Source organism: Triticum urartu, unplaced genomic scaffold (genome assembly GCF_003073215.2).
Source record: "Triticum urartu cultivar G1812 unplaced genomic scaffold, Tu2.1 TuUngrouped_contig_5002, whole genome shotgun sequence".
Classification (NCBI taxonomy): Eukaryota; Viridiplantae; Streptophyta; class Magnoliopsida; order Poales; family Poaceae; genus Triticum; species Triticum urartu.
This window is the reverse complement of record NW_024115639.1, coordinates 1-11,620: the sequence shown is the minus strand read 5'-3', so window position 1 is coordinate 11,620 and position 11,620 is coordinate 1. Positions and strand designations below refer to the sequence as shown.

The window sequence follows — 11,620 nt, the reverse complement described above, 5'->3', positions numbered from 1 at the left end:
CCGCCGACGTGCTCGTCGCGTTCCGCCTCCTCCCCGAGTAAGCCCCCCCTCCCGCGCCCCCCAGATGCGCGCGGTCCCGCCCGTCGAATTCCCCGCGCCCTCGCCTCGCGGGCCCGCCGGCCGGTACGATTCGCGACGGATTGCTGCGTGCTGAAATTCGGATTTGCCCCCTTGAGAATGTGCCCTGATGGACATTGCGTGCTAAATTGCTTAATTCGTACTGTTATTATGTTGGCCTCCAGAAGTATTTATGTGCCTAGATTTCGTTGAATCGCTCCGGCATTATCTTGGCAGGAGATACCCATGTCCGCTTTATATTCTGTCGATTCTTGGAATTTCAAGAAATTATGTGCCAGTGTCAACATTCGAGTACTTATGCAGCTTTCGTAACTGATGAATCCACAATCGTATGAAAAACAAAGGTCGGGTTGATACTTGATGGTCTGTTATTTTAGATGACATCGCATTGGCTTTTAAATTTGTCTGGTGCAAAATTGAATATTGATTCTACGCAAAGTTTGCCCAAGGAGATATGCACTTAGGTAGTTAGGTTGATATGTTATTGACATGCACAGTTTTCGTAGAATCAATATGTACAGGCTGAAAAAACAAAACACACCTCGATCATGAGAAGGGCCGAAGGAGGCTTAATAATAGGATGCCATAAAAATGGTTCAAAAACGACTGTGGCATGCTTTTGCACAATTACTCCGACCCCACACTCCCTCCCTAGAGCTAATCTGTCTTGTCCCACCAATTCTGTGGCAGAGCTTTTCGGGTATCATTATAGTTTAAAGCATGTTAAGTTGATAATCTTGTCACTCTGAATCCATTGCCTTGTATTATCCTTCCACAGGTTCACTGTGTCATGCTTGTGATCATATCAAGCGGTTTCTGCTTGACTTATTATATACTTACAGATATGTTTTTCATGTATCATAAAGATCAGTCATCTGTGTCGTCAAAATATGCATGGAATCAAGTGGGAAGTCTCCCATTAAACTTTATTCTTTTTTTGAAATACGTGTTTAGTTTTTGACTTAACTTAAAGCTTGCATGGTATTTCCACATGATAGTCTGTAGTAATCCATTGTTTCTTTCCCATAGTGTGCAGACAGAATATGCATTAGCGGCAGCCAATGGTCTTCTCCTAGCAGTAGAAACTTCCCTGCCAAAGCAAAAGAAGTCACAAGCTGTTTCAGAGTTCAAGTGTTCTGTTGTTTTACATAAAAGGCGGGCTAAAGTCCAACAAGAGCCTGGTATGTAGGGTATTCTCTGGTGTGCAAATGCATTGATGTCTTCCTGCTTAGCAAACTCAAGTCTTAGTTACACACATTAGATAAGTGTGGGGAACTACTGTGCCTTTTCAGCATTCATTATAAAATGTGTGCATTTATTACTCTAGGTTCTATGAAGTGACTCGACTATTATGTTTGAATGTTCTGCTAGGATGATAAAGTCCAGCTTAAATAAAAGCTGATGATTGTCGTCATGTTATATTTATACTAGAGGATACCCCGTGCGTTGCTGCGGGAATTGGTTGATGAGAATTTGGGTTAATAACATGAGAACCAAAATTAAAAATACATGTGACTTATTATATTTGATTATGTATAGTTGTAATGATACTTACTGAATATAAGTAGAATAATTAAATGGAAACACTTTCCATGCATGGTTGAATGTTGTGGTGGGTCTTTTCCCATGCATGATTGCATTGAGGTGGGCCTTATCCCATTCATAATTGTATGGTGAGGTGTTATGCTTGCATGTTGAGATAAATAAGTTAGGTATATAGGATACACTTTATGCCCTCCCTAGTTTTACATGTCTCGGTATAACAGTATACACTTTAATTTGCAGCTTCCTGTCAATATTTATGGGGTGAGCTTATAAATATATATTAATACACTAGTCATCGTGACATTTATTTTGAACCTCTTTGACAGACCCCCCAGACATACCAAATGATGTGCTTGTTCATATCTTTAGTTTTCTGGACACGCGTTCGTTGGTGGCTGCTAGTCTTGTTTGCTGGTATTTTTCTTCTCTCATACCCATATACTATTTCCAAACATATGCTAGTTCCTTTTGTTGACACTTGCATATTCCCTAGAAGGTCTTGGAATTCATCTGCAAACGACAACAAGCTGTGGAGAATGAACTACTCCCTTTTCTTTAGCACGTCCCATTTGCGCTCCAATAGCACGCTTGTCTCCAGTGGTGTACAGAATAGTCATGGTATTCTTGCACAGAATAATGTGGATCCAGTATTTGATGATCCCAATTTGAACTGGAAAGAGGTTTTCTACAAGAAGCATGCAGGTAGTGCTCCCATATGCTAGTATTATCAATGTAAATTACACTTGGCAACTTACAACATTCCCCTCTAAACATGTCTGAATTACCATTAATACAGAGCACATAAGCTGGAGTGCCGCATCAAATAGAGCAATATGCCAGCAATGCCGTTCAGTTCTCTGGCTGAGCAACTTGACGCGTGCTGCTCCTCACCATTGTCCTAAGAAAGGAAAAGATGAAATAAAACTAATGCCCCTGTTACCTTATGCAGTAAGTGCTTCTATCTTATGGTCAATACTTTGTATGATGGGTTTTTGCATACAATAATTCTGTTTTTTAATCACAATATATCCATTTCTCGATTGATCAGCCTTTTGGATGTAGTCCATGAGTCATTGTTATTTTTGTAACTTTTGCTCTGCACTTTCACTTGATATTCCATTGTACATTTGTCGGACTGATTTCACTCTTTCATCTACCAGGTTGCTTGTTACATATTAAAAGCTCAAGATCAACCATCTTCATCGTCTGACAGTAACGATTCAGATAGTGATTCTGAAATCAATGTGCTGAGGCGACTTTGGAATTCTCGTGTTTGAGTAAATTCGGTTGTATAGCTGTGTAAGCTAGTTTTGTTGTGCCATCCAAAATTCGGACGATTTTGGACACCAAGCATTCACGCTGTTGTAAATTCACCATGAAATGTTCAATGAGAACTTGTAAATTTAAAACGTTCTGCTCCTACACCCACCGTTGTGAGGGAGCCGCTAGGGATCAGATCCCTTCTTCCTATCAGACCAGTGCATGTCCGTAGGATGAGAAGTATGATGACCGTCAGATTTGGTAGTACAAACCCCACACATGGTTTGTTGGATTGCTTAATTAAAGGGTGCTTCCATTGGTTATGGGATTTTTGCACAAACTGTGTCTAATTAGTTTCCTGATAACTACTCGTGATTTGCTTCCAATAAGCAAATATATTTATATTTTCACAGATGCATTTTTGTGCAAGCAAACATCTTTTTTAGGTTGTGATGTGCTTCCAAAAACAAATATGAAAAATAAATATTTTTGTAGATGCATTTTTTCATGGCAAGTTTGAATACAAGCATTACTTTTTATCAAAAGCAACCTTTCATGATTACTCCTTTATCGATGGAAACACCCTTTCACGTTGTCATGGAAACATTTTATCCAATCATATGACGAAAATCATTTTACTTTGTATCCATGCAAACATTATTTCTATGATACAGGAGCATCGTTTAGTTGCTTTGAAAACATTATTTGGTGTACCCAAAAAAAATATTCACATTTGTAACATTTGCTTCGCCAAAGGATCATCTGGAAACAAAAATCAAGAATATACAAACAATATATCATTCTGTTTACAACAACAATACTAATTTCACTTATGCATAGTCAGGCTTGATGTATCTTTTCAGTTAACTAATCATAGGAGAGTTCCGCACACGTCACAAGTTCTTCGTCAACGAGGTAGCCTCTGATAAGAAGTGATGTCTGGTCCAACACACTCAACACTATGCATTGAGTTAACTAAGCATTGTGTTGGAAATGAAAACGTGCCCCTGAATCGGGTGGGGAAAATGTCTGTACATGGAAACGTAAGAAAGAAACAGTAAAGCTAATATTAGCAGTGGTTGAAACAAATATATTGCCGCAAGAAGCAAAATGCATGTCACTGAAAGAAGACTCGCCAGTATTGGTTAAATCACACACTTGGTCGAACCAAATATGTCTAGATAACAATAGAAACACACATTGGCCATGCTTGAAGCCAGGATTCACTTCGATGGAGTGCTCATATGCCCAAATGATTTTATATATTTCTCATGTTTTAGCGAGTCTTTGTTAATACCATCTTGATTTCTTGTAATTTCCAAGATGTTAATGCTGTACTTCTCCATCACAGGCTCAATACCCATGAGAAAGCGTTGAAATTCAAGGTGGTTTATACATACACAGGTCACGAGTGTTCCAACAAATTTAACTAGACGCTTCAGCACACAAACATGATAGACAAAACATTCATCCGAATCAACTGAAGCCTCACGAATGCATAGGCATATCAACACCAACAAACGATATAAACCCCACAAATGACACAACACCCAAAAGAGCCACTTCATTGTGGATATGAACCCCAGGAATGACATAACACCAAAAGGAGCCACTTCATTCATTGTAGCAAGTCTACTAAGGTCACAAACATCACTGCCATATTACACCAACACAACTTGCAAGTGAGGATGCTACGTTAACCATAGCATTGGAAAGAGGATATTGAGCAAAAGCTGGCATGACTTTTTAAGTTCGTAGAAGTTGCACGTAACGACTACTGACCGTGCCAGAGGTTTTTGACCAGATAGTGGTATCTACTATCAACTAGGGACATGGAATCACAACCATCCTTGAAAACCGACGAGTAGTGATCAACTTTGAAGATAAATCTGCGCAGGGTACTCTCTACCGTTCTAATGCTGCTTCTTATCCTTGGACGGGCCCTTGGGAATCTTGGACAGGCACTTCTCATCGAAGATGGCGTAGTACTTCTTCAGCTCAACCATGGCCTTCTCTCCAAAAGCATCGATCTTGTCCTCATACTTCTCATACAGAACAGGCACGGTGTAAAGCACCATGAAGACTGCAAACAAGAAGGCATGATCAGTGAAACAATGCTAGGCAAGCTTATTGCACATATGTAAGTAACGAACTGTAGCAAGAAACCACATATACCTATGTAGAACAAGGTCAGGAAATTGCAGCAGCTGCCAAGAAAAGAGAGGATCCACAGGCCTGCAACCACCTGAGAACAAAGAGACGACACAATAAGCGACTGATCACATAAACATGGTTTCAGCAGTGAAGGCTAAAGGAAACAAAATCACACAACCAATCAACGTACAATCAAGAATTTCTTCAGGTCACGGCCTTGACCAATCGCCCTCAGGCTAGCAAAGCCCCTGTTGATCTCGTATCGCAGCGAGCGGGCAACATTGACAGCCAGGTCCTCAGGGATCTTCACCTCTGGAATGTTGGGAGGGCACCTGGAACACAATTGCAGGCAGTTGTTTACAACCACAAACTAGACCCATTGCTAAAACTATGTGTTAGGATCATTGTAATTGCAGACAGTTGTTTACAACCAAAAACTAGAGCCATTGCTAAAACTGTTATGATCATTGTGATCACACAGCGTTGTTCCAACTAGGCATTGCCATCTAGGAGTACAACTGATCTGGGTGCAAATAACAAGGGAAATTTGATGAAGCTCACTTGTTGACGAAGGCAGAGGCGTTGGACCAGAGGAAGAGGATGCCCAGGGTGAGGATGAAGCCGTGGCAGAGGAGGGTGAGGAGGTGGTACTCCAGGACCTCAAACAGCAGCCAGATGGCGGTGGCGCCGGCGAGCACCCCGCCAGAGATCTTCTTGTTCCTCCACAGGAAGAGGTCGGCAGCTGCAAGCATAACAACACATAAGCACAGCACATCAGATGCCCAGACCAACAAGCAATCTATCTACTCCTAGAAAACAAACAAAGCATCCCAGGGTTTAAGCTAGTACTACTAGGATGCAGCACTAGTTTCGGCTGCTTCCTCTGCAAAGCAGCAGCATCGCACAATCACTTCAACCCAACCCAGGAACACAAGAAGCTGCAGGTACAAATAGTATTAATCTGATGCATGCTGCCCTGTTCACACCCTGCGGACGGGCAATGCCGCGGAAACTGGGCCCGGAAAATCGCAGATCGGGACGCTTCCTACACACACACACACACTAGTAATCAGCGAGACGTGTCTCGACGGACACGAGATCAATTTTCCACGGAGACCAGAGCAACCGCAGATTTCCTCCCTACACAACCACGGAGACGAGCCGTTGGGCACGCGGGCAAGCCCCGCGGGAGCGCGAGACGCCGATGCGGCCGCCGGATCTACGAAACCACGCGGCGGAAGCGAGGCGCGGGAGGGTTTAGGGTTCCGGGTGTTGGGGGGGACTCACGCTTGCCGCCGCCGAGGACGGAGTGGACGGGCTTCTCGCGGCCGAAGAGGCGGTAGATCTTGGCCTTGACGGACGACGAGGACCCCGACCTCCCCTCGTCGTCGGACGACGACGAGGAGGAGGACCCCCCGTGGAACTTCTCCGTGATCTTGTCCATCACCGACTCCTCCTTGCGCTCCGCCATGGATGCTTGGCTCGCTCGCTCGCCCGCCCAACGCGACGCTTCTGTTCGGCAACGCCTTTTCTGCCTGCCGTCGCCGCTGGAATCTCGATCCCTCTCCCCTTTCCTTTCCCGTGCTTCGGGGCCGCGTGTTTTGTGACCCCGCGTGACGCGCCCCCGGCCGTCCATCTCGCCGCGGACGGCTCCGCGAGATCGCCCGCGCGTGGGGCCTACCGGACAGTGGGCGCGGCGGGTGCACGGGCCGTGTGCTGTTCGGCAGCAGCGGCGGCGACAGGGATGGAGGGGGGAGTCATTCCTGCCGTGGGGCCCACGCAGGTAATAATGAATGGGACGGATGGGTGGAGATCGCGAGGAGGGAACGGGCGGGTGATGGTGTGCGGGCGCCGCGTGGCGGGGCCCTGGCATCCGTCGGCGGGGACGGGTCGCGGCTCGCATAGGCCGGAACCTTCTGGATGGACGCCGGCTCGGTCCGGTCCCGTCTTTTTGGTGGGCTGGAGTGCACAGTTGCCGCAAGCGAAAGCCTTTTGAAATTTTCTCCGGAAAATTCCTTGCGCGAGCTTTTCGGGCGGTTCATGTTCAGCGTCGTGAGTAGCACGTCAGGATTGTTTTTTTAGCATCAGTACAAATACAAGCGCTCATATACACGCGCATACACTCATCTCTATAAACACACACACGTATACCCCATCCCTATGAGCACCTCCGAGAGACTGAACCGGCATATCATCTTGAAATTTACGAAGTCACCGTAGGCGCCTCGTCGTCGACGGGAACGTCTCCTCCCACTGAAAGCGCATCGCCGGAAATCCTGAAATAAATCCAAGAATAATGCGAGCACCAGAATTTGAACCCTGATGGGTTGGGGAAATTCGCAGGATTGTTTGTTTCTAAGCATCGTGATTCCGTGCTTTCACATGGTGGAACTAACAACTGAGGGCATATATAAATTGTTCTGGATGTACTCCCTCCGGTCCTTTTTACTCTGCATATTAGAATTCTCTAAAGTCAAACTTCACAAAGTTTGACCGTATTTATATGAAAAAATATCAACATCTGTTATGCTAAAGTTATACAATATGAAACTTTAAGTCATGACACATCTATTGATATTGATTTCAGATTGTGAATGTTGATATTTTTTTCTATAAAGTTGGTCAAACTTTACGAGACTTGACTTCAGTTAAATCTTATATGCGAACTAAAAAGAACCGGAGAAGTATGCATACAAAAACGCAAAGGCTCTAAACAAAAGACTTCCCTTTATTCTCGCTGTGACATTTTTATATTGCTCGTAACTTCCGAGCCGATATTTCGTTCCTGAAACTTTGCTTACATGTTTGGAATTGGGGGATGAGATCTTTAAAACAAGACTGATGCTAGGTGCATTTTGACTAGTTTGAGCTTACCTGTTCAGTCATATCACGGTTTATTCCTGTATTATTTCAGGATTTCGCGATGCGCATTCACTGGGAGACACGTTCTCGTCGACGACGGTGACTTCATAAATTTCAAGATATTATGCCGGCTCAGTCTTTCGGAGGTGCTCATATCGGTAGGGTGTGCGTTCATAAAGATGAGTGTATGCACGTGTATATGAGCGTTTGCGTCTGTACTGTGTTCAGAAAAATATTTAAAAAAGATTTCACTAAATAATTTCATTCATTTTAAAAAGTTGATTCTACTCAACCAAGAAAAACACTCATTTGAAGTAACTGATTCACTCATTTGAAAAATACAGATTTTGATAATTTCATAAATATTACATTGTTCCACTCTTTCAAAAAAATGATATTTACATTTCCCCACTATTTCATAACAGTGTTTTGACTATTTCAAAAGAGTCATTTTTATTATTTTGCTCATATAAAAAAGTTTCACTCATTTCAAAAAACATATTTCACCAATTTAAAAAAAACTAATTTCACTTTTTGATTTCACTCATTTCAAAGAGGAATATCTCTATCTCTACTAGTAGTACTTAAAATGAACATAACGCTCTCATTTCACCTTTCTTCCCACCACCCCTTCGTCCAACCTTTCATGTATATGATAATTAATCATCTTAATTTACTTACCTTCTGAACGAATTCCACTTTAATTTACTTATGATACTTCTAATCAAAATATAAGGTGATTCATGAGCAGAATTTCATGAACATTATTTACAAAATCGCATTATTATTGACAGATAAATCACAAGTTGACGTACTAGAATATTTATATCCTGTTGCACGCACGGGCATTGTTTTAGTTTCAAAGAAAAAACTAATTTCAGTCATTTCAAAAAAGTGGATTTCACTCATTTCAAAAGAATAGGCGTTTATGTGACTCTTTTGAACTAATCAAACTCACTCTTTCATTCTTTAGGAAATATGAAAACCGAAAGAGATGACATAAACCTAACATCAAGGTGTGAAACTATTGTTCACTCATCTTCCGATAAAAAGTGATTAGCTCATTTTTTTTTTAAAAACTGATTTTACTCAATTTAGAATACTGACTCAGTTTGGTAAAATAATATTACTCATTTTGAACCAGCTTCACATATATTGGTTCATTTCACATATTTCAATCTTTTTGTTATATTTAAAAAAATATCATATTCACACACCAAAGTACTCAGTTTCACAAAGAAAAAGAAATTTAAAAACAGAGAGAGTGAAATATGTGGATTGAAACGTTAAAATTTAAATGTGTTTGAACTTTGAAATGTATCAAGGATTGGTTTTAAAGGTCTTGCTGCCAGGAGTTCAAATGTATATAAATTTTCAAGAAAATATTACAATTTAAGGGATATGAATGATTAAAACTGTCAAAGAGAAAATTTAAAGATTAATTTGTTGGATGAGAGATAAGAGAAAGAGATAATGTTTTGTACTTAAGTTAGAGAGAGAGAGAGAGATGAGGCCCACTGGTGGAGCTTGAGCCTAAAACATGTGAGGGGGGCCATGGGCTTGAGGAGGGCAAACATAGTTGTTTAGAGCTGCTTTTCAGTGAAAATAGGCCTAATACTAAGGGATATAGGCTTGTTTTCTTCTGAGCCGGGGGCCATGGCCCAGGTTGGCCCCCATGAAGCTCTGCCACTGATGAGGCACATGCACGCCATGGAGTATTTGGACACGAGCACAAATGGACCTAGATGAACCGTAAATTCAAAACAAATAGTAAAAAATAAATAGAATTTTTGTGGCAAACATTGACAAAAGTTTGATTGCTTGCAAAATTTTATAATGGAATGACATTCGTGAAGTCATGGCAAAAAAAAAAAACATGCTCCAAAAGTGCTATTTTCAAAAGCACTTTAGATGTTGGTTTTGTTTTGTCACGAGTTCCATGAATGTCAATTCTTAATGAAACTTTGCAACTATTCAAAATATTTGCCAATGTTTGTGACCAAAAATTTTAGATTTTAAAATTTTTGTTCTAATCTTTTTCTTCAGAATTACTGCTAATGCTAAGCTCATATGAGCTCAAGATTTTCCAGAACATGCATGCATCCTTTCTCTGGACATGGTGGGACCTAGGAAAGAAAAATAACAACATGCAAAATTAGGAACAGATTCGAATTAAGTAGAGGGCTAGAATACTTTACGGGGTGTCTTCACCTTATTGGCTCTTGGGATGCCGGTAGCTACGCACTGCTAGAAATTTCTTCGGGCCTCCGAGGGGCGAGGTATTTTTGGTAGGGGAGCAAGTGATATGGAGGGATTAGAGTATCTCCAACAGATGATGTATTATAGGGATCTTGAAAAAAAATCAGGACACCAAAAATGGTTTTTGGGGCATAAGATTGATTTTTTTTGCCATAGCATAGGATGTAAAATAGGCACCAGACCATTTTCTGTCGTAGCAGATGCACCATAATTAACATGATCATTGCATATATTCAACAATTTGAACAACCAAATGTTCAAATGTAAGCATGACTTTAAACTCAATCATGGTAGACTCACTATGAAAGTATTGTGATGGGCTCACTACTAAACACACACTACACGTCATCATCCTCGTGGATCGGGCCGCGGGGCGGTGCGACGGTGGCCGTGGTGGTTGAATTCGACAGCAACACCGACGAGTCAGTGGAAGCGGATGCGGTGTAGAAGGAGGAGTTTCATGTTGCTGTTGGGCTGCGTGGCTACGGTTTTTGTTTTGTGGCAGCCGTGCGGCTATGGTATATTGGCAACACGAGAGGCCGAGATATACGGATGTCCTAAATCAAGAACATCTGTCGAAGCGCCGTTTTTGAATTCATATGCCCTAGAACACAGTTTTTCTATAGCTACTTTATTATACATCATCTGGTGGTGGAGATGCTCTTAGCGGAGAGAATTGATTTATGCGGTTGAGATGTTTGAATCCGCCCGCTTTGCTTCTTTTATACTCCATGTGGCTAGATAGATTCGATATCTTGTTCTATATAAAACGTGGTCAATCATATAGGAGTTTGACTATTTTTTGTTTATAATACTTGCATCTTATATGTTTGAAGAGTATCAAGATATGATCAGACCAAACAAGGGGCAGGTGATTTTATTGGGAAACAGAGCAGGTCAACGATATGCTGGCATGATTACCAGATCGGGTCAGGAGAAAGGGGGAATGGATCCAACAAGAACGGAAAATTAACCGGAGAGAAAACTCGAAACGGAGAAAGAGCCGCAAACATGCAGCCACACTCTGGACGGGAACACTCACACTCCTATCTGCAACTTCATCTCCGGATTCAGATAGAGCTGCTCTCCGTGTTCGTCAATTACCTACTCGCGCCATTGATCATCTCCTCGGAGAGCCTCCCCAATGCGGAGTACGAGGACCCTCCCTCGGCGACGGCCGTCCTGCACGCGCTCTTCATCTCCATGGCTTTCTCCCTCACCTTCCTCCCCTCCTCGGAGTCGCCGTCCATGAGCGCCCTCACGGCCCGCTCCAGCTCCGCCGCGTCGACCCAGTTGCTCCTCTTCCGGTCCACCTCCATGGCCAGGGCCACGCCCATGTATTCGACCAGCGTGAACGCGTTCAGGTGCTGCTCCGCGTAGCGCGGCCAGGGCACCATGGGCACCCCGAACCACAGGGCCTCCAGCGTCGAGTTCCACCCGCCGTGCGTCCCGAAGCCCCCCA

General features: G+C 42.8%; 3 protein-coding genes across 3 annotated transcripts; 1 reads left to right on the top strand and 2 right to left on the bottom strand.

The window, feature by feature from the left end:
* On the top strand, positions 1-3,045 carry LOC125528628 (F-box protein At5g52880; the record flags this gene model as incomplete). Its single annotated transcript, XM_048693073.1, is given in 6 exon segments — positions 1-37; positions 1,108-1,259; positions 1,950-2,037; positions 2,120-2,325; positions 2,420-2,571; positions 2,784-3,045. Coding segments are annotated over 6 exon segments (752 nt in total), but the record flags the coding sequence as incomplete, so codon positions are not given.
* Positions 3,046-4,472: 1,427 nt separating this feature from the next.
* Positions 4,473-6,624, bottom strand: LOC125528629 (reticulon-like protein B1). Its single transcript, XM_048693074.1, has 5 exons — positions 6,325-6,624; positions 5,599-5,779; positions 5,228-5,369; positions 5,059-5,128; positions 4,473-4,966 (listed from the first exon to the last, which is right to left on the bottom strand). The coding sequence occupies exons 1-5, from the start codon at positions 6,506-6,508 to the stop codon at positions 4,797-4,799; spliced, it is 747 nt and encodes a 248-aa protein (XP_048549031.1). The 5' UTR covers positions 6,509-6,624; the 3' UTR covers positions 4,473-4,796.
* A 4,387-nt stretch (positions 6,625-11,011) lies between these two features.
* LOC125528630 (UDP-glycosyltransferase 71K2-like) lies at positions 11,012-11,614 on the bottom strand. The gene has a single exon (XM_048693075.1). It carries the CDS (start codon positions 11,553-11,555, stop codon positions 11,259-11,261), a length of 297 nt encoding a protein of 98 aa, XP_048549032.1. The 5' UTR covers positions 11,556-11,614; the 3' UTR covers positions 11,012-11,258.
* Between the last annotated feature and the right edge of the window lie 6 nt (positions 11,615-11,620).